At 40.4% G+C, this 20,238-nt stretch overlaps 1 protein-coding gene across 2 annotated transcripts in view; it reads right to left on the bottom strand.

Moving 5' to 3' along the window:
* Positions 1–278: 278 nt before the first annotated feature.
* Positions 279–20,238, bottom strand: part of USP24 (ubiquitin specific peptidase 24) — a 77,242-nt gene continuing 57,282 nt past the window's right edge. For both annotated transcript variants that reach the window (XM_083619349.1, XM_083619350.1), the window contains exons 49-67: positions 20,068–20,192; positions 19,285–19,426; positions 18,156–18,306; positions 17,249–17,344; positions 15,913–16,016; positions 15,700–15,813; positions 15,003–15,099; positions 13,854–13,970; positions 13,256–13,348; positions 12,369–12,471; positions 8,815–8,936; positions 8,537–8,650; positions 7,506–7,571; positions 7,085–7,151; positions 5,945–6,026; positions 5,249–5,324; positions 5,070–5,156; positions 4,061–4,171; positions 279–2,657 (exon numbers count right to left, since the gene is read on the bottom strand). In XM_083619349.1, coding sequence (XP_083475475.1) covers positions 2,595–2,657; positions 4,061–4,171; positions 5,070–5,156; positions 5,249–5,324; positions 5,945–6,026; positions 7,085–7,151; positions 7,506–7,571; positions 8,537–8,650; positions 8,815–8,936; positions 12,369–12,471; positions 13,256–13,348; positions 13,854–13,970; positions 15,003–15,099; positions 15,700–15,813; positions 15,913–16,016; positions 17,249–17,344; positions 18,156–18,306; positions 19,285–19,426; positions 20,068–20,192 — 1,930 coding nt within the window. In that variant the 3' untranslated portion in view covers positions 279–2,594. The remainder of the gene's footprint in view (positions 2,658–4,060; positions 4,172–5,069; positions 5,157–5,248; positions 5,325–5,944; positions 6,027–7,084; positions 7,152–7,505; positions 7,572–8,536; positions 8,651–8,814; positions 8,937–12,368; positions 12,472–13,255; positions 13,349–13,853; positions 13,971–15,002; positions 15,100–15,699; positions 15,814–15,912; positions 16,017–17,248; positions 17,345–18,155; positions 18,307–19,284; positions 19,427–20,067; positions 20,193–20,238) is intronic.

The raw sequence follows: 20,238 nt of genomic DNA, 5'->3' as shown, positions 1-20,238 counted from the left end.
CAGGTAACACAACTTACGCACATTTAACTTGTGTGCATTCAGCTTGGCTTTTTTAAAAAAACAAAAACAAAACAAAAACCTGGCAGTCCTGCCAACCATTTGCACCCAATGTGTTTTGACTAGATGCATTCTTTTTGTTAGGCAGCTACCTGACATGACAAAGGTACAGATTTCTGCTAGTCTTCAGTGGAAATCTGAAGTATAGGGCAATTTCCTGAGTAAAACACCAGCAAAATGACATCTGACCTCTTTTCACAACCTAATGATCAGACTGGTCCTTTTTTGTGTGTGAGAGGAATAAACTTTATTCCATTGACCAGGATTTCCCCCCATGAGAACTGCCTTTTCTTTTCCAGTACCAAGTGCCTTAGGAATTAGTTGGACAAATCCACACACAGCTAAGAGTGCACAGTTGAATCGCAGCTGCCACCCCACCCCATAGAACATTCCATTAAACATATATCATATCCATTTTTCATCCAAAAAGACTGGCAGTAAAAGTGATCACAACATAGAAACATGTCACAATTTACACAGCAAACTAGATTTGTTGCATTTGGTTTTTTTAAAAAAATATTCTTCAGCAGATTCAAGTGATAGCAGCCAGAAATCAATAATCAACCAATTGTTGTAGTTGAAAACGGTAACCATCAACTCTGTACAAGCAGAAAGAGGACCAGAAAACAGCCTGTTATAATGTATGGTGGTAAAACAGAACATTCCTGGGGTTGAACGTTCTGTTTCAGTCTGAAAAGAGACCATCTTTTCCATAGGAAATGATGGAAGCGCCAATGCCTTTGGACAAACAGGAGTGATACTTTTTAATATCACCTCTGTTAACACTCGCTTCTGGTTCAACTTAAAAGTGAAGATAGGTGCTGCAATAAAAATGGGGTGGGACATCAAAATTTATTCAAAATTTTAAAACACCACATTTAAAATTTTGGAGGCTTTTGATAAAATATCTGAATTCTGCCACATTTCAAAGAAGACACGTGTCTTGAGAGAAGCAAATTCAACTGAAATGTCATTGTTTTGCACATGCAGTGTTACCAACACGATTCCTTTGACTCAAAACACATGGCAGAGAATTCCAGCTGGAAGATGTATAGCTGTTTCCTTCAGCAGTGAAGTGACCTGTAATATTCACAACCAGTGCACAACTGTGAAGAAAGCTATTGTGTCAGATCAGGTTTTGCAATAGTACATAAAAGTGAAAAGAAAAAAGAGGCACTTTTTGGCTGTTTGTGCCTTTGACTTGGCAAACCTTTCTACAGTGGAGGTAACCCAGGCACTCTACAACTTCCCCTCAATTCATGTGCATGGTGCATTTCATTTAAATTAAGGCAAAATCCTCGAACAAAGGCAAAAGCAGTGCAGAAAAAAATGTGAAAAAACTAAAAACTAAAAATTGGCACAGAAGAAGCTAGTACCCAGAGCTGCTAAAGACATCACTTAACTGCATTTCACATGGGAAAACTAAATTGTACCCATGTAGCTCAATTGGTTTCCAGTTATTAAGGAACAAATGAACCTGTTGTATTTTCAATGCTGCCTGGCCAAGCAAAACAAAGCCTACAATCTTTGCCTGTGTTATTGTTTTTTTTTTTAAAAAAAGATTCATATGTCCCCATGTCACTCAAGGAATCATATACAGCCAATTCCAACTCTCAAATTCAAAAGCATAAGCAAATGATTGCAGATCACATCATTAAGACTACAATTTATTCAATATGTCTCCAAGTGTTAGAATGATGATTTAAGGAGGCAAAACAGCAATAAAATTCTGTCTTAAAGTGCTTTTTTTGTTAAACTTACTCATCAACAATTTTTTTAAAAAGATCCACTGATGCCACAATACATAAATGTATTCTTGGAATAAACAAAGCTACTTTATTGCTCTTATCCATTTACTTTTAGCATCAGGAAAAAAAGTTACCAATTTCAGACTTCCTTGTACCAAAACCATTCCATAAGGAATAACCATCCTTACACAAGAGGGCTGCAAACCCTTTCTGCAAAGCGCTATACAAATGACCTAGGAGACATATTAAATACAAAGGTCCTTGTGTAAACTGATTCTTAACTAATAATTTACAATGCCAAGTGTAAGTCACACATTTTTACATAATTTTGAATATCACTATTCAATATTTTCAGAAAGATTAAAAATTTGCCCTCCATACCTAAAGGCAGTCAGATTTTTTTCTTCTTCTGTATAAAAACTGAAAGTTTTTTTTTTGCAGCATCACAGAAAAGCAAGTTTTTTTACATTCACTCATTAAAGGTTCACATAATAAAAATTTCAACCACTTGATATTTTTCCTTAAATTGGTAAAATCTTGTGACAGATTTTTAAACTCATGCTTGGACCAGCATCCCACAAGAACCACAAAGGATGCTGGGACTTCCCCCACAGCCTGATGCTTAAACTTCTCAGTTGGAGAATCTCTCTTTAGGAAGTAGCATGGCCACTTTTTCTTAGAAAGCTTCACTTCTAAAAGATGAAAGCGGTGGGATTTTAACAATATCAGAAAGATGCCACGGGTTCAATGCTTCCGTTGAACGCTTGTTCTTCAGCTTGCAGCTAACCACTAAGGATCCACATCATCAAGGTCACTTTTAGGTTCACCAATCATCATTGGGGACACTGTGCCCTTTCAAAAACACAAGAGAGTTAGGAAAGCATATGTACTCTTCCAAGTATCACATAATGCAGGGGTCCCTAGCCTTCTGGGGTTTGAAAGCACATTTGGAAATCTGAAGCAGGCAACGCAATACACCCATTTCACAGAAGGAATAGGCAGTGCCGAGACCACCCTCTCCCCAATTAAAACAGATACAGATAAAAGCAGGCAACCTCCTCACCAAAACAAGCAAAATGCCCTCCAACTAACAAAAAACACGCAAACTACCTCCCTCAAAACAAGCAAGCAGGCAACCTTCACAAAACCAAAACAAGCAACTGAACAAAAAAGTGGGTGGGCAAGAAGCATTCTGGTGAAAAGGAGACAAGATGAAGGTGTGGCTAGATGCATGCCCTTTTATTTCTACCCATGGAAAGTGGGGGGGGGGAGCCAAATGCTCTTTAAAGAGTATTGGGAGGGGCAGTGGGTCTTAGCAGGTGCTAAGTGAAGTGTCTCAAGATGCTATGGAGATCATGGGCAGTACCTCGTAGACCCCAGGCACTGTGAACTATCACCGCATAGCTGGCAATTTAGAACTACTCAGCAATTATTTTGCTGATCTGAATGGCACAAGCGTCACCAGGAAGGCGCACTATGGTAAATGTATGCCAAACCAAATTAAGCCTCCAAGATGCTGCTGGTAGAGCTAATTCTTGCCTGAGTTCTTTAAAGTCTGAGAGAGTGAATTTCATCTAAGAAAGTAATGTGCTTAAGAACTCCACTATATTGCTTAGAAACAGATGCATCTTAAACCAGGCTAGTATCAAACCTATCTTGGCTATATTGTGAAACTGTTCTGTGCCTGTTACCCTAAGTATTTCAGTATTCTGATGCTTTGTGCTTATCACTCTTTGGTGCTAGACTAGCCTGAAGTCAAATCAAGCTGGGCAACAAGGCCTTTGAAACAAAGAACACTGCAAATGGTTCTTGAGGAAGACAGGTGGTAGGGTCCTACCTGGCTTACAAAAGTTTACATTTCAGCTTTTGACAGAAGAATGCACAAGCTCAATTCATTTGCACTGGGTGGGGTTTAAAACTAGTTGGAACCATGTGGGGAGCTACTTGTATGAATTACTTTCTATATGAAGCTGTCTCTGCAAAACTCTCAAGTCAAGCAACCACTCTCACAGCTTCTTGAACGCATGAATGGGAATTATGGTCGTCTATAGAAAACAACCACTATTATAAAACAGGTGAGCTTCTGGGTGGAATTCGAAAGTTTTCAGCATCAGGTTATGCAAAGCAAGAACAGTGAACGGAAATCAAACCATTTCCGAAGTATTAGTCACTCAGCTTTAAAGAGGCAGTGCCATTAAGGAAGCTAACAGCAGCAAGCATGCAGGTAACGGACTCAGAACAACCTTGCCCTTTACCTGTGGTAGATGTCTGCCACCATTCTCATTGGCTGGGCTGCTCTCGGATCCGTTACTGCTTCCTGATTGATCCTTCTCATTCAGCAACGCTGTGGCATATGCCAGCGTGTCCTAAAGGAAAACCATAGCACTTCAGAGCCAAGTAAATACTTTTTACACAATGTTGCTGCTTACTAGGAAAAAGAAATGCTGTGCTTGCAAACAGGCATAAATTGGCACTGGTTCAAATATGGCAAACTGGTTTTTGTTTTTTTTTAAAAGAGCATGGTAGTGATACCATATCAGAGACTTAACAAAAATCCCTTGCTATACTGCAGGGCAGGGGCTCCTTTTTCTTAGCCTGTGGGCCATATTCCCTTCTGCGCAACCTTGGAAGACCACATGGTAGTGGAGGGCGGAGCCAGAAGCAGAAGGGGGAGGAGCAACAAACAGCTTTCACCTTTGCATAGTAGGCTAGTTCACACACAGTCTTCATCTTCTGTTCAGGGACACTAACGGACCAAAACCACTCCAAATGCAAAGGCAGAACAAATGAGGAGTGTGGCCTGGGGAGAGCGCCGAGGGCGAGATGCAGAGAGGGCAGGAGAGTTGGATTTGGCTCCTGGTCCCCCAGCCCAGCTGTATGAGGTTTATTTTTTAAAAGAGCAAACTGGAAAGTTATGGCACTTCAGTCCTGTTTCAATGTTTAAAGCAATGGGCAACTTGAAATTATTTAAAAATCAGTCATGCTAATGAATTTCAAGCCTATGAAGATTGGTAATGTATGCATACACGCACGTAGCTTGCAGCATTTGTGCACCAAGTTTGCTGTGCCTTTCATAAATAAAACTTGGCAATCATCGGCCAGTATTACATAGTAATTAGACAGGAGAGTACTGCACATGACAGCAAAAATGCTAGACAGCATTACCATTTTCATTATATTTGTATACACACACACACACACACACACACACGGTAACTATAGCCCACAGAGATTCTGTGTAAAGAGTGTCAAATTTAGGCTGACCTGTGCAGAAATAGTGCGCTGAAAGGTTTTGGCGGTTGAGGTTTCATTGGATACATTACTCTGTGGAGCCCAGTAGTGTTCAGACATCTAGAGAAATATGAAAGCATCCATTAATGGAAACTGTGGAACAGTACTATAGCTGCGTGAATAAACTTTTGTAACAAAAGGGTTTAAATTACCTTTATTTGAAGCCACTGTACAGCCCAACTCCAATGATGGGAATTCTCCTTGAAATAATCTTTAGCAGCAGAGCACCTTTGAAATCCAAAGCAAATTATTAAAACTATTTATCTAAAGGTAATTTAGGATCACACTCCCTTTTCATACTTTATGAACTGTCTGGCTGTGAAATTCACTGCCTTTGCTTGTGTGCCACAATACAGAGCAGGATGGAGTCCAATGTTTCAGAACGTCTCCAAAGTACAAATTCTTCAAGTTTACAAAACCTTTCCTTCCTTGTCACACGGGGCAATTCTTTCTTGTCACAGTCAGTCAGCTGAGCGGCTATGATGCACTGCAGTGACAGGACGATTTTACAGATGACAGAATATCACTATTTTTCAAACAGCACAGGCTTCATATTTGCTGTTCTGTACAGTGTTTTCTTTAAGCCTGCTACTATTACAATGCAACTGAAGGCACAGCATTGAACATTCTTTAGGTATCCAAACAACTAGTCTTTCCTGGATCACAGGTTCACAAGAAGCAGACCCTTTATCTAGATTATAAATGGATCCTACACATTTTATTTGGGCCTGAAAAAGGATAAAAGAGAACTGGCAAAGGCTTGCTGAAGACACAGCTGCTTCTTATAATCATGTGACTTAATACAAACAGAACACACCGACTTCCATTTCACAGAGTGTTATACTTACTTCTGAGCAAGAGTGACCAAGAATTTGACACACTGATAACAACGACTGCTGTCCACATGGTTATTACTGTGGTGCATCAGTGCTGTTGAAGAAAAAGAAAGGAGATTAATCAGTATTAAAGACTTCAGGAGTGGACCCTGCCATAAAGCAGGGAGATTTGATTCTACATCCTAGTTTGGGCTTCATGTCAGACCACTAACCAGAGTGTAGAATCTAAACCATGGTTGTAGTTTCAAAACGTTCCACAGACAAACCATCATTTCAAGAAGTTTTTCATAAATATTTCTCACTTTCATTGAGCAGCACCAGCTTCTGCAGACAATAGCTGTAACTACAGTTCACTAACTTAGACAAAAGCATAGTTTGGTGCAACGTATGAATTTAGCCTATGATTCATGTCTTACTTAACAACAAAATGTCAAGACCCCCTTTCTAGTTAAAACATGCAATGAGCTGTGGGATTACAACCTAGGTTATAATAGAGCAATTAAAGATGATGAAACTTGGTTATCAACATACCCCCCCATTACCTACAGGATTTCTGTTCTTTTGATGCCACCTGCTTCTGACGTAGTAGTCAAAATGATAAAAAGCGCTTCTGTTTCTATATGAACCAAGTCTTCACAATAAAAAAATAGCTCCTTTTGAATTCACACATCATAAATTTGTTTCTAATTCTTCACTTGAATATATTCAAGGACAGAGATTGTGGGCAGTATCCGTTAGCTGTGGAAGTGTAAGGCTGCTTATGCAAATGATCTCCTCCACCCCCACCCCCGGCTTCTGTACAAAATGAAAACCCTGTCCAGACGTTTTTTTTGGTGGGGCTGAACTGTTGTCACTGGAAGGGGGAAATTCACCTCTCCTGCATTGCCACTCTGTATCACACAGCCCCATCACCCCCAAGAGAGTTTTCAGGTGGAAAGAAGAGGAAGATTACTTGTGCAACCTGCCTTTCACTTGTGCGACCACTGGATTTAAGCCATTGATTTTCTTACTGCCAATTTTTTGTTTTGGAAGTTTCCCACAATTTCAAAGTGATTTGCCAGGAAGATGAGAAAAAACAAATCCTCTTTGCATGCATGGAAGAACCTACAAGGTTCTTTGGATCCATTAACACCTCACAGCAGGTTTACTCACCCAGCAATCCATTTTCAGTCTCAAATGCAAACTTGACCCGCTCTATTTGCAAAGGATCTTCAATAATCTGCGAAAAGGAACAGAACAATTAGTTTATACAGACACTTGGAATCTATCGTATAGTTATACATTTCTTGGTTGTACCCAATGAAGTCTTTCCACTAGTACAAGGACTTCTGCCTGCACAAAAGGGCTTTCTCTTGATTCTACCTTGGCTAGATTATATCCATTGTTATGTTAGCAAGATAACTAATATTATGACACTGCAAAAACCAGATAAGGGAAAATCCCTGGTTGTATAAATTGGTTGTATAAATTAGTTTCGTTTTTGGCATCTATACTCCAATGCTTATCGACTGAGTGAACAGCGTAAAACAAACAAGCAAAAAAACCCGTTTGTTATTAAAGTGTGTTCAGTTACCAATATCTCATGAAGAAGCTGGAAGGTGTTCTTCAATTCATGGGGTGGAGCAGTCTCCAGCTGATTCTGTAAGTTGAAGACGCAGATTTAAGCAGGTGGAAGGGCACGCACATGAATATCAGATTTAGGATAATCATTCATATATGATTTTGCATTTTTAAAAACCCCTAAATTATAACAAGGTGGGGGCTAGATATCTGCACTTTTATCAGAAGCCTGTGTCATCAGAGAAATACATTTAAACATATTTTTTTTTCCAATTTGTTCTGGGGAAGAATTCTTTATTTGTGATTTTTTTCTGAAGAGCATTGGTTCAAAGGATAGGGTGCTGGAGGACAGGCAGCAGGAACCAAACATATAAAATAGGAAAATTAGAGAAGTGAGAGGAGTACAAACTATGGGCTAAAACACATACAGATCTCCTGCTTCCTGGAAACTAAGCAATTTTTGTTTGTTTTGCCATTTCAAATATAAGCGTTTTGCTCTCGTAAAAGCAAGTAAGTTACATTTATAAATATGAAATATGTTGCACTATGGCCTAGGAGACCAGGGTTCAAATTTCCACTTGGCAATGAAGCTCACTGGGTAACCTTGGGCCAGTCGCAGTCTCTTAAATTAACCTACCTCACAGGGTTGTTTTGGGGATTGAGGAAGGGAAGAACCATGCATGCCACCTTCAGCTCTTTCGCAAAAAGGGTGGGATAGAAATGAAATTAATATGCATGCATGGAGCACATGGATGAATGGAGGAATATGCCAGAAGCTCTGGCTATTCGTACCTTTTTTGCAGAGCCTTTTCATGTGCTACAATAGCTAATGTGTACAGTGAAGTGCAAATAAGCTCTTTCATTCTGAAGAATTGGCATCTGCCAATATGGTGATTGTGCAACAGGCAATTCGATTCTGTACTGCACAGAGCTGCTACGGACACAGACATGCGTGTGTGTGTGCGCGCGCACACACACACCCCTCAGGCACCAACGTAGAACAGGCCGTGTTTTGAACGTGTACCCTGACTGGTTTCTCCTTACCTTGATGAAATGCAGCATGGTAAAGGAAAAGTGCTCATTACAAAAGCAGCAGTACACCACCATCTCAATGAGGACCAGCAGCGATCCAGTTAGCTCCCTTAATGCGTACATCACCTAATGAAGAAACACAAAGAGTCAGATTAGGCAGCCGTTCTTTCTTAAAATAAAAATAAAAAATCCAGCTTTGGGAAGCTCGTAGATTTGCTCTTTTTAAATGTTCTTCACATTTAAGACCCAACCCAAGCCTCACAATTTATAGGCCTAAAACAGTAGCTTACCTCCATTAAATAAGGCTTCCCCTCAGGCAGGAACAGTAAAGCTTCTACTTCTTCATGGAGGGCCAGGAGCGGCCCAGAGGTGGTAATGCTAAGGGGTGAATGCAGAACACACAGACCAGGAGCTGAAAAATAAACAAAATGAAATGAAATACGGAAGCAGGAAACACGCAGAGGGATGAGTGGTGGAGAGGATAGCAAAAACTTTGATCCACGTGATTTTCGGCCTTCCTGAACAAATACGAGGAGACAGCCCCCACCTGCCTGCCTCCTGAGAAAATAGTTGAACCACTACTCCTTTTGAGTAGCAACTTTATATGCAGAGAGTAAATAGCAGGGGTGTGCACTGGTTCTGTGTACTGCAAATTACAAGGTGAATCAGGGTGATTTGGGGAAGATTCCCACATCAGACTGTGCTACTAGCATGGTGCCTCCAGATGGACTGGGGACTCCCTAAGCCTCCAGGTGGCTCTGTGCCCTTGATTCCCACCCCTAGCCTCCCAGAAACTAAGTCAAGCTGACTGGGGGAAACTCCCAAAACTCGGAAGGGTGGAGAGGTGGTGGAATCTGAGAAACAGGTCTAGCTTTGAAACACTGATTTCTTGAGACTTCCGGGTTGGCGCCTCCAGCAATGGCGGAGCTCCTCCGATAGGGAGGAACTTGCTCCGTGAAAAGCAGGGTCTGACCGCCACGGCGAAGGCGGAGACCCATAGAAATCACAGGCGGGAGAAGCCTGTGAACTTGGGATTCGGCTGGCACCCTTTGCGCCTCCCCTACTCGCGGGGAAACCCTATTTTGGGCATCCGGAGCGACGTGGGGTGAGTGGCGCGGTGCTTTGAATCGACCGCTTCTTTCACGGAGTGAAGCCACATTGCTGCTGCCGGAGAGCGCTGACTTTTTCCTGTGGACAATTGGATTTTAAACAACTACCCGTGAGTAGAACGGAAAATTGGATCTTGAAATATTTTAATTTGGCACCGAAGCGGGAAGGTTCTAAACAGGAAGTCCGCCTTCCGCTTTTGTAAATAGATTGAAGCAAAGACACTACAAGCTAAAGTCTCTGAAAGTTTTTGACAAAGGATTAAATTTCCATCGGTCAAAAAACCAAAACCCCCCTTGGAAGCAGAAGAAGAGGGGGGAAGTTTTGGACCTAGTGAGCCTGCAGGAGAGAGTGAAAATCAAATTACCACTGCTCTGAACCTGGAAAAGGGCTGCCAGATGACATGTGAAACTGTTACAGGAGTGTAACATGTGAAACTGTTACAGGAGTGTAACAGGGAGATCTCCAGCTGCAAGATAAGGATTCTGAGAACCAGAGAATTGACCTTGGACCATTCAAAATGTTGATAGGAGAAACTATTGTGACTGTATTATATAAGATAAACTACTCGCTGGTACAGCTGCATAAAAAGACAGATGACACGATTTTTAAAATCGATAACTTGGATCAGAAAGTGACTAATTTGAGTCAAAAAGCGAGTACTAACACAGAAACAATTCAGGACTTGGCACAGGAACATACCTTGGCAGGACAAATGGTGGAGGAAAAGGAGAAAGCTGTTGTTGTGAAACCTAAAGTAGTACAAGCGGGATCCTTAGTTTTTCAGAAGCAAATTGAGGATTATAAATTGAGGTCTTTCATGATTGAATCTAGCAAAAGTCAGATTTTGAAGATTGGATCCCGGCTTGGACTGAAGAAGGAAAGTTGGAAAGATCCCTCTATCCAGGGATTGACTGACTTTTGGGACATGGGCTTGGGTTTGAAGGAGCCTGAAGTTTTGGTGGCCTCTAGATTTGGAGGAATCCTGAAATACGTCTTGAAACTCTTTATGGACTTTAGTTTTAACCATGGAAATTTGGCTGAACTGTCCAGAAGGAATAAAAGTATTGCTAGGTTGGAGTTTCCCCGAGATTTGCTCCTGAGCATTAAAGAATATGAAGATCTGCAGAAGGGACTTGGAAAAGATTTAAGAGCCTCGGACATAAGATCTCCAGGTTGATGGATTATATGGAACTGACGGAAAGGACTGGCAGAATCCGAAACCAGGGAGAGGAGATGGTGGAAGAAGACTGGAAAATTTAAAGTGTATATTTAGAAATATTGTAAAAGTAATGACTGTTAGAAAAATGGTGGAATGATATTTTATGGATTTAGCACAAATGCTATAAGAAGTACATATAAGTAATTTAGCCTTAATGGGAAATAAGGTTAAAAAATATGTTATTTATAATATGATAGAAAATAGAGAAAGATGGAAAGGATTTGCTGAAACAAGTACCAGAAGTGGGATACAAAAGGGGAGGTGTGAGGAAGTCGAGGAAACAAGGGAATGAAGGATAGAGTATGGAAAAGGAGGGATGTTTTTAAATTGTTTTTGCTTTGCTTTATTTATGTGTTTAGTTTAATGGGTTCAGGTTGGGTTTTGTATTGTTTATTGTATTGTTTTTGTTTTTCTTCTCTTTTGTTTTTTTCTTCTTTTTTGTCTTTCTTTTTCTTTCTTCTCCTTTTTTGTAACTTTTAAAAGTAATAAATATTATTAAAAAAAAAGAAAAGAAAGAAACACTGATTTCTTTTCCCAGAGCACTCCAATCAGATATTTAGAGGAGGGGTTGAAAGCTATTTCTTTACATGTTCCATTCTTTACAGTGAATGGAAAGATTTCCATTGTATGCCTCAAAGTAAGTGGGAAAGGGGCTGAAGACCAGCCCTTTGACTCTTATGGTAACAGGTCCTTGCCGGGAGAAAACCCCTTTTTCCTACGGATTTGTGCTGTTTTGCAGCAACCCCTTTCCATGCAAGTCTCCTTGGGAGAAGAGAATTTGCCTCCAAATGTCTGTGGGAGGCAGAAGCTCAACCCCCTAACTACAACCATTTGGGCACAAGGGTCTTTGCTAGGGGCGACATTCCCCACCCTCGATATTTCCTGAGAATCTAGCACTTTTTTCTTTGCCCACAATTCCTAGTGTGCCCACCCTAAAATGGTCGAGTCTGTCCTTGTGGGAGAAGCGCTGTGAAGCTTCATTCCCTCACAGAAAGGGTGACTGTGCATACAAATTTCACCCAATTCTGGAAGAAAATGAAAAAAAGTATAACTTGTCCTTTGATGGGAAAAGAACCTAACCTTTAGGTGTCCCCTGGATATAAATGCCTAGTTTGCAGTCTTAATCCATTCTGGAGGGTCCTCCAAGCAAGGACCCACTGGCAAATTTAACCCACTTCTGTGAAAAGGGAAGAAAGTTACAGCTGTTTTTAGATTCCCCATTATCATGAAGGGGTTGAGAAAACAGAGCTTAATTTTTAACAGATCTAAATTGGCTCTGCTCTGAATAACAATGGGTTGAATTGGAAAGACTGGCTCCAAACAGATCAGGCTGCTTCCCAAAGCTGCAGATTAAAAGCTGAATATGGTGGCTGGTGTACACTCCTTCCAAATAGTCACTGAAAACCAGGAGTTGCTCTTGGTGGGTAAACTGAGGAAGTTTAATCTCTTTACTGAAGATCTGCCAGGCTGCATTATTAACAGCGGCCATTTAGTTTTGTGAAATAAAATACTTACCCACATTCCTTTGTGATGAGACATCAGAGTGCAAAACAAGCAGTGCCACGGTATTATGGAGGAACCCAAACTCTCGAGCTTGTGCCGAACTCCATCTGCGATTCTGTTTTTGTTAGGCAATATTAAAGAAAAGAGTAGAAGATTATTTTGCAAGCCCTGCTTAAACATCATTGCCTGCACATACTTTTCAGTTTTGTGTCTTTTCTTTTATTTAAGGGAAGAGCATTTCTAAAACCAATCATATGATTGCTTTAAGTAAGCAGCAACTGTGTTCATATACTAGTAGCAAAGTATACAGTGCTATATGGAAAACTCATTTTGAGTTTCCAAGGTAGACTCAGTTTTATGGTACAGCAGAACCTAGGCATATCGCACCATGAATCGGGTTATGTTGCAAGTAGGCACCCGTTTCTGTTTGATTAATGCAAAAAGCCTTCTATTAGCAACTTGTCCCAACAATGGGCAGGGTGTTCCAAGAGGGAGAAGCAATGCATGCAGCAAGTTCAGAACGGGGCTGAGTTGTGCTGAATCACCTACAGGCTTGAGGCAGTCAGTACCAGCAGCTGCCAAGGCAGGCCAGACACATGGCTCTGCCTCCCTCCTGCCTCAAATGCTGCTGGCAGCGCAGAGCTGGGCCCAAGGGAAGCAGCTGCAGGGAGTCTGGCTGTTTTCTTGCACATACGATTGCAGGGGGAAGAGGAGCACAGATTAAATTTCCTTGGCTGCTTCTGTTGGGCTCTCAGGTACAGGAGCAGCGGTGGCAATTGGAAGACAGAGTTCACAATGGTTTTAATCCCAATGGGTAGTTTCTGTAACTGAGTATATGAACTTGAAGGCAACACCAATATTCTACCCAGACTACTAGATGATATTAAGCACCTCATTACCTGGTTATTCTGACGGCTAGGACCAAGGAGAAAGTTGATCATATGCCTCAAGGCAGAATGCCTGAGAAGGAGATCACAAGCTCTTATACCCTGCTGTGAAAGGACAAACAGAACATAGGGTCACATCTGTTTCCATATGCAGAGCATGCCTGCACATTTTAGATTATGGTTCCTTATTATGCTTCGTACTTTCCAAAAGCACACATGATTAAATTATATACTACTGACTGGCAGGGTTTTGAATGGCTCCACAGCACCAGATTCCCTGTGATTTGCAGATATTTTTTCTTTCAGGTTTGCTTGCTTACCAGTTTAACAATAGGATGCCCTGAACACAAAGGAAGTCCTGACAGCTGGAAACACATGCCCTAAAGACTGCAGCAGACCATTGGAAAGCACCTGGGGAAAGGCGTGCTCTCCAGTCAATAGGGCTTGATTTGAGCACCTGTAACAGGTTTAAACTCTAAATGGCTATATAAGAAATCTAGAAAAACAATCTACCTTTATGTGATAATGGTAATGTTTACCCATAACATAAATTTGTCCTAGGACATGGGGCAAATAAAGAGAGAAGTGGAAGAGTGAGTATTTGGTTTACCTTTTGTACAAAATTGTTGAACAAGAAGAAGTACTGGGCACAGTTTTTGCAGTTCTCAGGGACGTCCTTGTCCAGCAGACCAAGCAGCACATCCACTAACTGATGCAGACTTTTCAACTGTTGAAAAGTAAAGATGGGAAGATCTTGTATTATCAGGAAGGCGGATTTAATTAAGGTACATTTAATAATAAGTACAAAAGGCACCTACTGCCTATGGATTTATTAGGCTTGCTTAAGACAAATGCCAGGCAGCTTGGTTCAGCTGGCCATTGGGCACTGCTTCCTTAACACCCCCCTGAACAATTCTATTACATATCCGCCTGGCCTTTGGCTTGGAGCCAATTTGATTCCCTCCCTCTCTTTCTTTCTTTTTTCCTTTCCTTCTCCTGCGATGAGGCTACATTTTAATATTTTAATGTTTCCATATTTTAATGTTGTATTTTAATTTTGTTTTTAAGTTGTAATCATTCAATTTGTTTTTATTATTGCTTGTAAGCCGCTCTGAGCCCGGCCTTGGCTGGGGAGGGCGGGGTATAAATAAAAATTATTATTATTATTATTATTATTATTATTATTATTATTATTATTATACATTTCAGGACTCACACATATCCTTAGAACAAAATAACTTTATTTAAGAAGGGCGTCAGCGTATACACTCTTAGAATAGAAGGACTATAACACTTTCAAGTCTGACCACTGGCCCAGCAAATTTAAGTAAAAACACTCAAGCTTAAAAAGCTCTGTATTGAGCACAGCGACAACAACTTTGGTGCGTTTGGTAAGCAGGACATTTAAGCCTCTTTCTCTGACCACCAACCACCTCCTGAGATTTTACCAAACGTTGCCCATACATTCTCAAATGGATCTCTGCAGCCGTAAGAACAGGAACTTATTTTTTCAAGTAGGAGTTTCTCACAACACTTAATACTGCACTTAGACAAAACCATCACAGAACCATAGGATTTGCAAATGTCTGAAACTAGTCACAAGATTCTGGCAGTGAACAGACTAAAGAAATACGACAGGAAGAGCAAGGGCAGCAGAGGGGTGGGGAACAATTAACATATACCATTAATGAAGCAGTAGCATACAATTTTCTGAAGTGCAATGAAATGTTTCGCATACCAGCAGTTACATATTACTGACCTTTTCCTGATAAAACAAGGCACTGTCTAAGGTTTTTTCAAGAATGGTGGCTACAGCAACTCGCACCTCTCGTACACTGCATTCCAGTAGAAAAGTCCTGAAAAATGCACACATGCAATAAAAACGAAGATGCGTGTGATAGAATCCATCTCTCTCATGTGCTAGTAGAAATCTGCAATCCCTGCCTTTTACTCAAGTGTGAAATCCAATATTTACACTTCTTTGAGAGTAGAAAGACTGGATACGGTCACTTAATAGCCAAACTGAAGGTGCCTCATAGAATGTAAATGATATCTATGTGCGTCTGACAGGAATTCTTCAAATCAGCAGGACTTAATACCATAACAAAATAGACAGATTAAAAGGAAGCAGTAATTGACTGCCTAAAGCAATGTAGATAGGCTTTCCACTGAAAGTCGTTCAGTGTGACAGAGCTTGTCATTTGGAGCAGACACATGCCTACACACACACACTGACTCACTGTGCACTTAATGGATCAAGCAATTTTTATATTCATGTCATAAATTATATTTCCTGCCAGAAAATATATCTAAAAGGCTATCTGCCTCTCCACAAGTAGATCGTTCTCTCATATGGCTTATTCATCCAAGTATACAAATTTTTGGGTACATGCCTCTAATGAAGATAAGCGAGTAGTATATAATAGTTAGACTTGTGTACTTATATTGATACTTACTTTATGAGCTCTCGCCCTTCTGCCTCAACTAAATATTCAACCAACCATTGACAAGCTTCAAAACTTTTAGAAACCAAAGCATCAATGGTTGCAATCCATTCTTCTATGTCAACCCTTAAAAAAACACCAAAAAACAATCACAGTAAGGTCAGCAAGACTTCAATATGTGAAATATACGTTTTCTCTCTTTTAAAAAGCTTTTAAAAGTGTTACCTGAGTTTTTTCTTGGTTCGCAGACACGTCTGGAAGAGGAACTGGACTGCTAGTTGTAAACTTACTCTTGCCATAGATGGATAATGGGGGTGCTTTAACTTTGTCTAAGAAAAAGAAAGTGCATCACATAACACCACAAGTACTGGCCTTTCTGATAAGATTATTAAACACAGTTTTCAGACTGGAACTGAGATGGTGCCAAAATAGTTTTAGGATGGCACAAGAAGGTAAAGAGAATTATCTGAGGTTTCAGAAAAATGCTTTGTCAAATGTCTGGTGACTTCCACTCTTCTGCTAAGCTCCTTGGTGTTTAAAGCAAGGGGGAAAACAGCTTCCGTCCCTTGGATTATGCTCTGGGAGCTGCAATCCAGCACAAACTTTTTCTCATTTTTTGTAACTTCCTCTTTAGCTCAAACCAAACCATGAGTGTGTGCAGTGGCCTCAATATTTGCCTTGTAACTGTATGTGTTTTAAAATTCTGATCCATTTTCAAATTGCTTCCTGCTATTTGACTTGATTTGGTTTTGTGTAAACAAAATTCTGAGGTTCCCATTCACTATAATGGAGAAGTGAAAAATGGTATAACTCCCCCCTCCCTTTGACCAAAGTGGATGAAATTTACAAGGGCGAGGGAAGCAGATATTTGTCTCTTGCCTTTTCTCTTCATACAATTAAAGGTGTGTATTAAATGCTTCATACCAGCCTTTTCATTCCAGTGGTTTTGTCCTCTGATGGGTTTTACAGGCCTACGATAAGCCATACAGCCTTAGGGTGTCTAAAATGTTGGCTGCAGAGTTTTGGTGTTTCTGTTTTCTTTGTTAAAGCAGAGCAACACAGGAGCTAACATATATGTGTGTGAGTAGCTTCTAACTTCTTAAAAAGTCCTACACTACTGTGCTTTGACAAAAAACACAATCTAGAGCCCTTCAACAACATTTTGGACAGACTCACTTCTTGCAAAGAGATGTAGGAAAAAATAGATATATGAGGGAAAAGTACAGAAACAATGGGACAACATAAAGCTTTGTGGGATGCTTGATCCAACTTGGTGGAGGGCAGCCCCACAAATCACCCTGTTATTTGGCCCACACACAGGCAATGAACACCCTAAAAGATATAATCACAGACTGAACATATGTTTTACTGCAGTTAAGTAATCAAAGAGGCCATAGTATGCTGTATCAACAATGCATTCATTTTTAAAAAAGAAGTTTGCTGCTGGATAGTCTTAATTTCTCCCCCTCTTCCCACTGAGGACAGTTTATCTTGTTCTGGCTCCACTGAGCCTCAGCAATTCACTCCACTTAGTATCTGAAAGATAAAATTCATCACTCACAGCATTTAATGAAGCTAACGATAAAACAAAGCTAAAATAGTCACTGCTGTAGACATCTCTGTTCTTCATAAACTTCAGGTTTTCATCTCTCACCATCTGAAATGACAACACATGTCTGGTTTTAGAAATAAAAGTCAAGGATATGTTTAGAATTTCTAAATCTTTCTTACAGAAAATATGACATTTTTTAAACAAAAGCATCATTAAAAGCAGGATGTTAGAAGCAATGTATATCTCATACTGTATGTTTGAAATGGCATGATTTGGGCTGAATTAGCTGTAATTATCACCAAGCTAATCAAGTCATACTGGAAAGGCTCACTGAAAACATCAGGCTCAGTGGGCTGCAGCAGTGAGATTAATGGCAAATTCTATGTGAAGAATTACCAGCAAAATAAATAGAAAATAGAACTCACATTTATTACAGTGCCATAAAACAGCAACTAAACTTTCACATGTTTTTCTGTCATGGATGCTTCAGCTGAGATTCCTGCATTGCAGGGGGTTGGACTAGATGACCCTTGGGGTCCCTTTCCAACCCTACAATTCTATTATTCTATGTTATAGTGCTGGCAAAGATAAACAAAGGGGCAGTTCCAATTGAGTTGTCCACTGAAAATGACAGACATTAGGCTTACAAGAGAGAACTATTTCTTCACAAAATGTGATTAATTTATCGATTATCGAGCCCCACAACATGAGGAAATGGTCTTCAATTGAATAGCTTTAAAATGAAGTGTCACCTCTAAATTTACGAGATTAAATTTTGATTTTTGTTTTGCTCCCGAACAATTCAGAGAGTAAAAGATATACCTATATCCATTACACCTAGAATTTTATCTTGTGAATACCTGACATTTTCATGACATTTTCATAATGTTATCTAGCTGCCATTAACACTGTTTACCTGATATATCCGAACCGGCATTTTCTCTACAAATAAGCCTTTTTTCTCCCCTTTCTTGACCAGCTTGGTCAAGATGGACAAGCGGTCACTACTGGGTCTATGGGGCCGTGGCGATGATTGTGGTGAAACATCTGGTGAAGATGGAGCAGACCTAGGAAATAAAACGCATGTAAGCTCAATTCTGAAAATATATTCTTCCATTTCCTTGACAAAGTGCAAAGCCAAAGTTCTCAAGTATGTTGTGAATCTAGCAATGCACATTTGATCATAACTTTACGTTCTGCGCATGGAAGGCCTGAACTCGTTATATGGCTGATTGTGGCTACAATCCTGCATCCTTTGCTAGGGCAGCAGGCTGTGGAGCAGTGTTTTCTAAGAAGCCAGTGTAGCTTCTCCTCCTTCATCAGGTCTCCAGGGCTGTTTACTGCTGTGGTGCTGAGTACATTGCTCTAAACAGATGCTCCCATGCATTCAACAACCTGCCAAGCCCTCTCTCACAGCTCTGCTTCTGCTACTACTAATACACCGTATCTGTAATACCCAATGATGTTCATAACTGAACCATTTCTTTTTCGTAATGAAAAGAGCCTTCATAGAGTCAGCTGGCCAGCCCCCTGCTAATGGAAAAAAATGAAACAAGGTAAAGAGAAAACCAAAGGTTTCTTTGACTAAATGTCTTTTGGCCGTTTTAGCAGGATCTGAGTTTCATGGTGCAAGTATTCACCCCCAAATATGTTCTAATTTTTCAAGGTTATATCTTTAAAAAGTTTCAATACTGTAGCTTGTACAGTCCTATTCCTTCATACACCACCCACCTCCTAAATGTCTTGGATGCCCCTAGTCATAAACATACTCACAGAAGCTGTCCTGAGCTTATGTGTAACCAAATTATAGCCTCAAGAGTACTCCTCTGAACAGAAGATTATAAATTCTGCAGAGGTCCCTCATGGAAGGAGTAAGCTTCTGGTTAAGTAGCTTAAACACACACACACACACACACACACACAGAGAGAGAGAGAGAGAGAGAGAGAGAGAGAGAGAGAGAGACAGACAGACAGACTGGAGGGGAAGCAAGATGTTCTGCTTGTGCAGGAATCAGATAACTGGGGTTAGAGGTAGGTAAACTTACAAAGACAGGTCCTCAGCTTCCTGACGCACGACGCTAACTCTGCTTTTCTTTGGCAAAACTGGCGAGTTCTGGTCAGAGACTCTCTGGTAGAAGAGCATGTAGGCATTCCAGTAGCGGCGGCGAACATCAGGATATGGATTTGCTGCGAAGAAGAGATATCTTTATAGTTGACTGACCTGATTCTTGCAGCAGGAATACTGGCCTAACTACAACTTTCAGGCAGTTGTTAATGGAAATCTACACATTCCAATGGGGAAAGAATAAATTGCTGATTACGGGGGTCAACAAGCAACATTTTCCATGGCATTTTATTTTCCAAAAGCAGGTGGCTCAATTCCATTTCCTGCCAAACATTTTTCTCCCCCCCACCCCAAGAAAAGCAGGTCTGTGCAGGAAACAGCACAGCACTGATATGCACGCATGCTTCACTCTGTGTGTGTGTGTGTGTGTGTACATGCACAGAAGCAATACACTACACACCACACGCACATTTCACGTTGCTTCCTACATGGAAATGCCTTGTGTAGAAAAAGCATGTGTTTGTGTAGCAACTCTAATCACACCAGTTACACTCTTCAGTTCCCAATTTGTTAAGGAGCCATATGAATAGAATAAAAAACAACAGGACAGCAGCCATACAGTATGTCAGTAATATGATTAAATTTTTCTGAAGACAGATGCCAAACTTCCACATCAGCAACTGTGATCCTGTAACTTAGCCCTGAAGTGAGTAAGATTTAAATGTAGGGAAAAGTGATAATGGAACACAAAATTTATACTTACACTGGTCATAAACTTTGGGTCTATACTCTCCGCCAAAGCATTCATACTCCAAAGTTTCATCATTCAACTCAAATTCTTCAACAACTGTGTCATTGAATTTGAACCATTTTCCTTTTCCACATCCCCTGTTGGTAACACACAGAAACACAAGCCATGTTCACTGTCAAAGAT

Source organism: Podarcis filfolensis, assembly GCF_964270895.1.
Source record: "Podarcis filfolensis genome assembly, chromosome: 6".
Classification (NCBI taxonomy): Eukaryota; Metazoa; Chordata; class Lepidosauria; order Squamata; family Lacertidae; genus Podarcis; species Podarcis filfolensis.
This window is presented reverse-complemented; position numbering and strand designations above follow the sequence as displayed.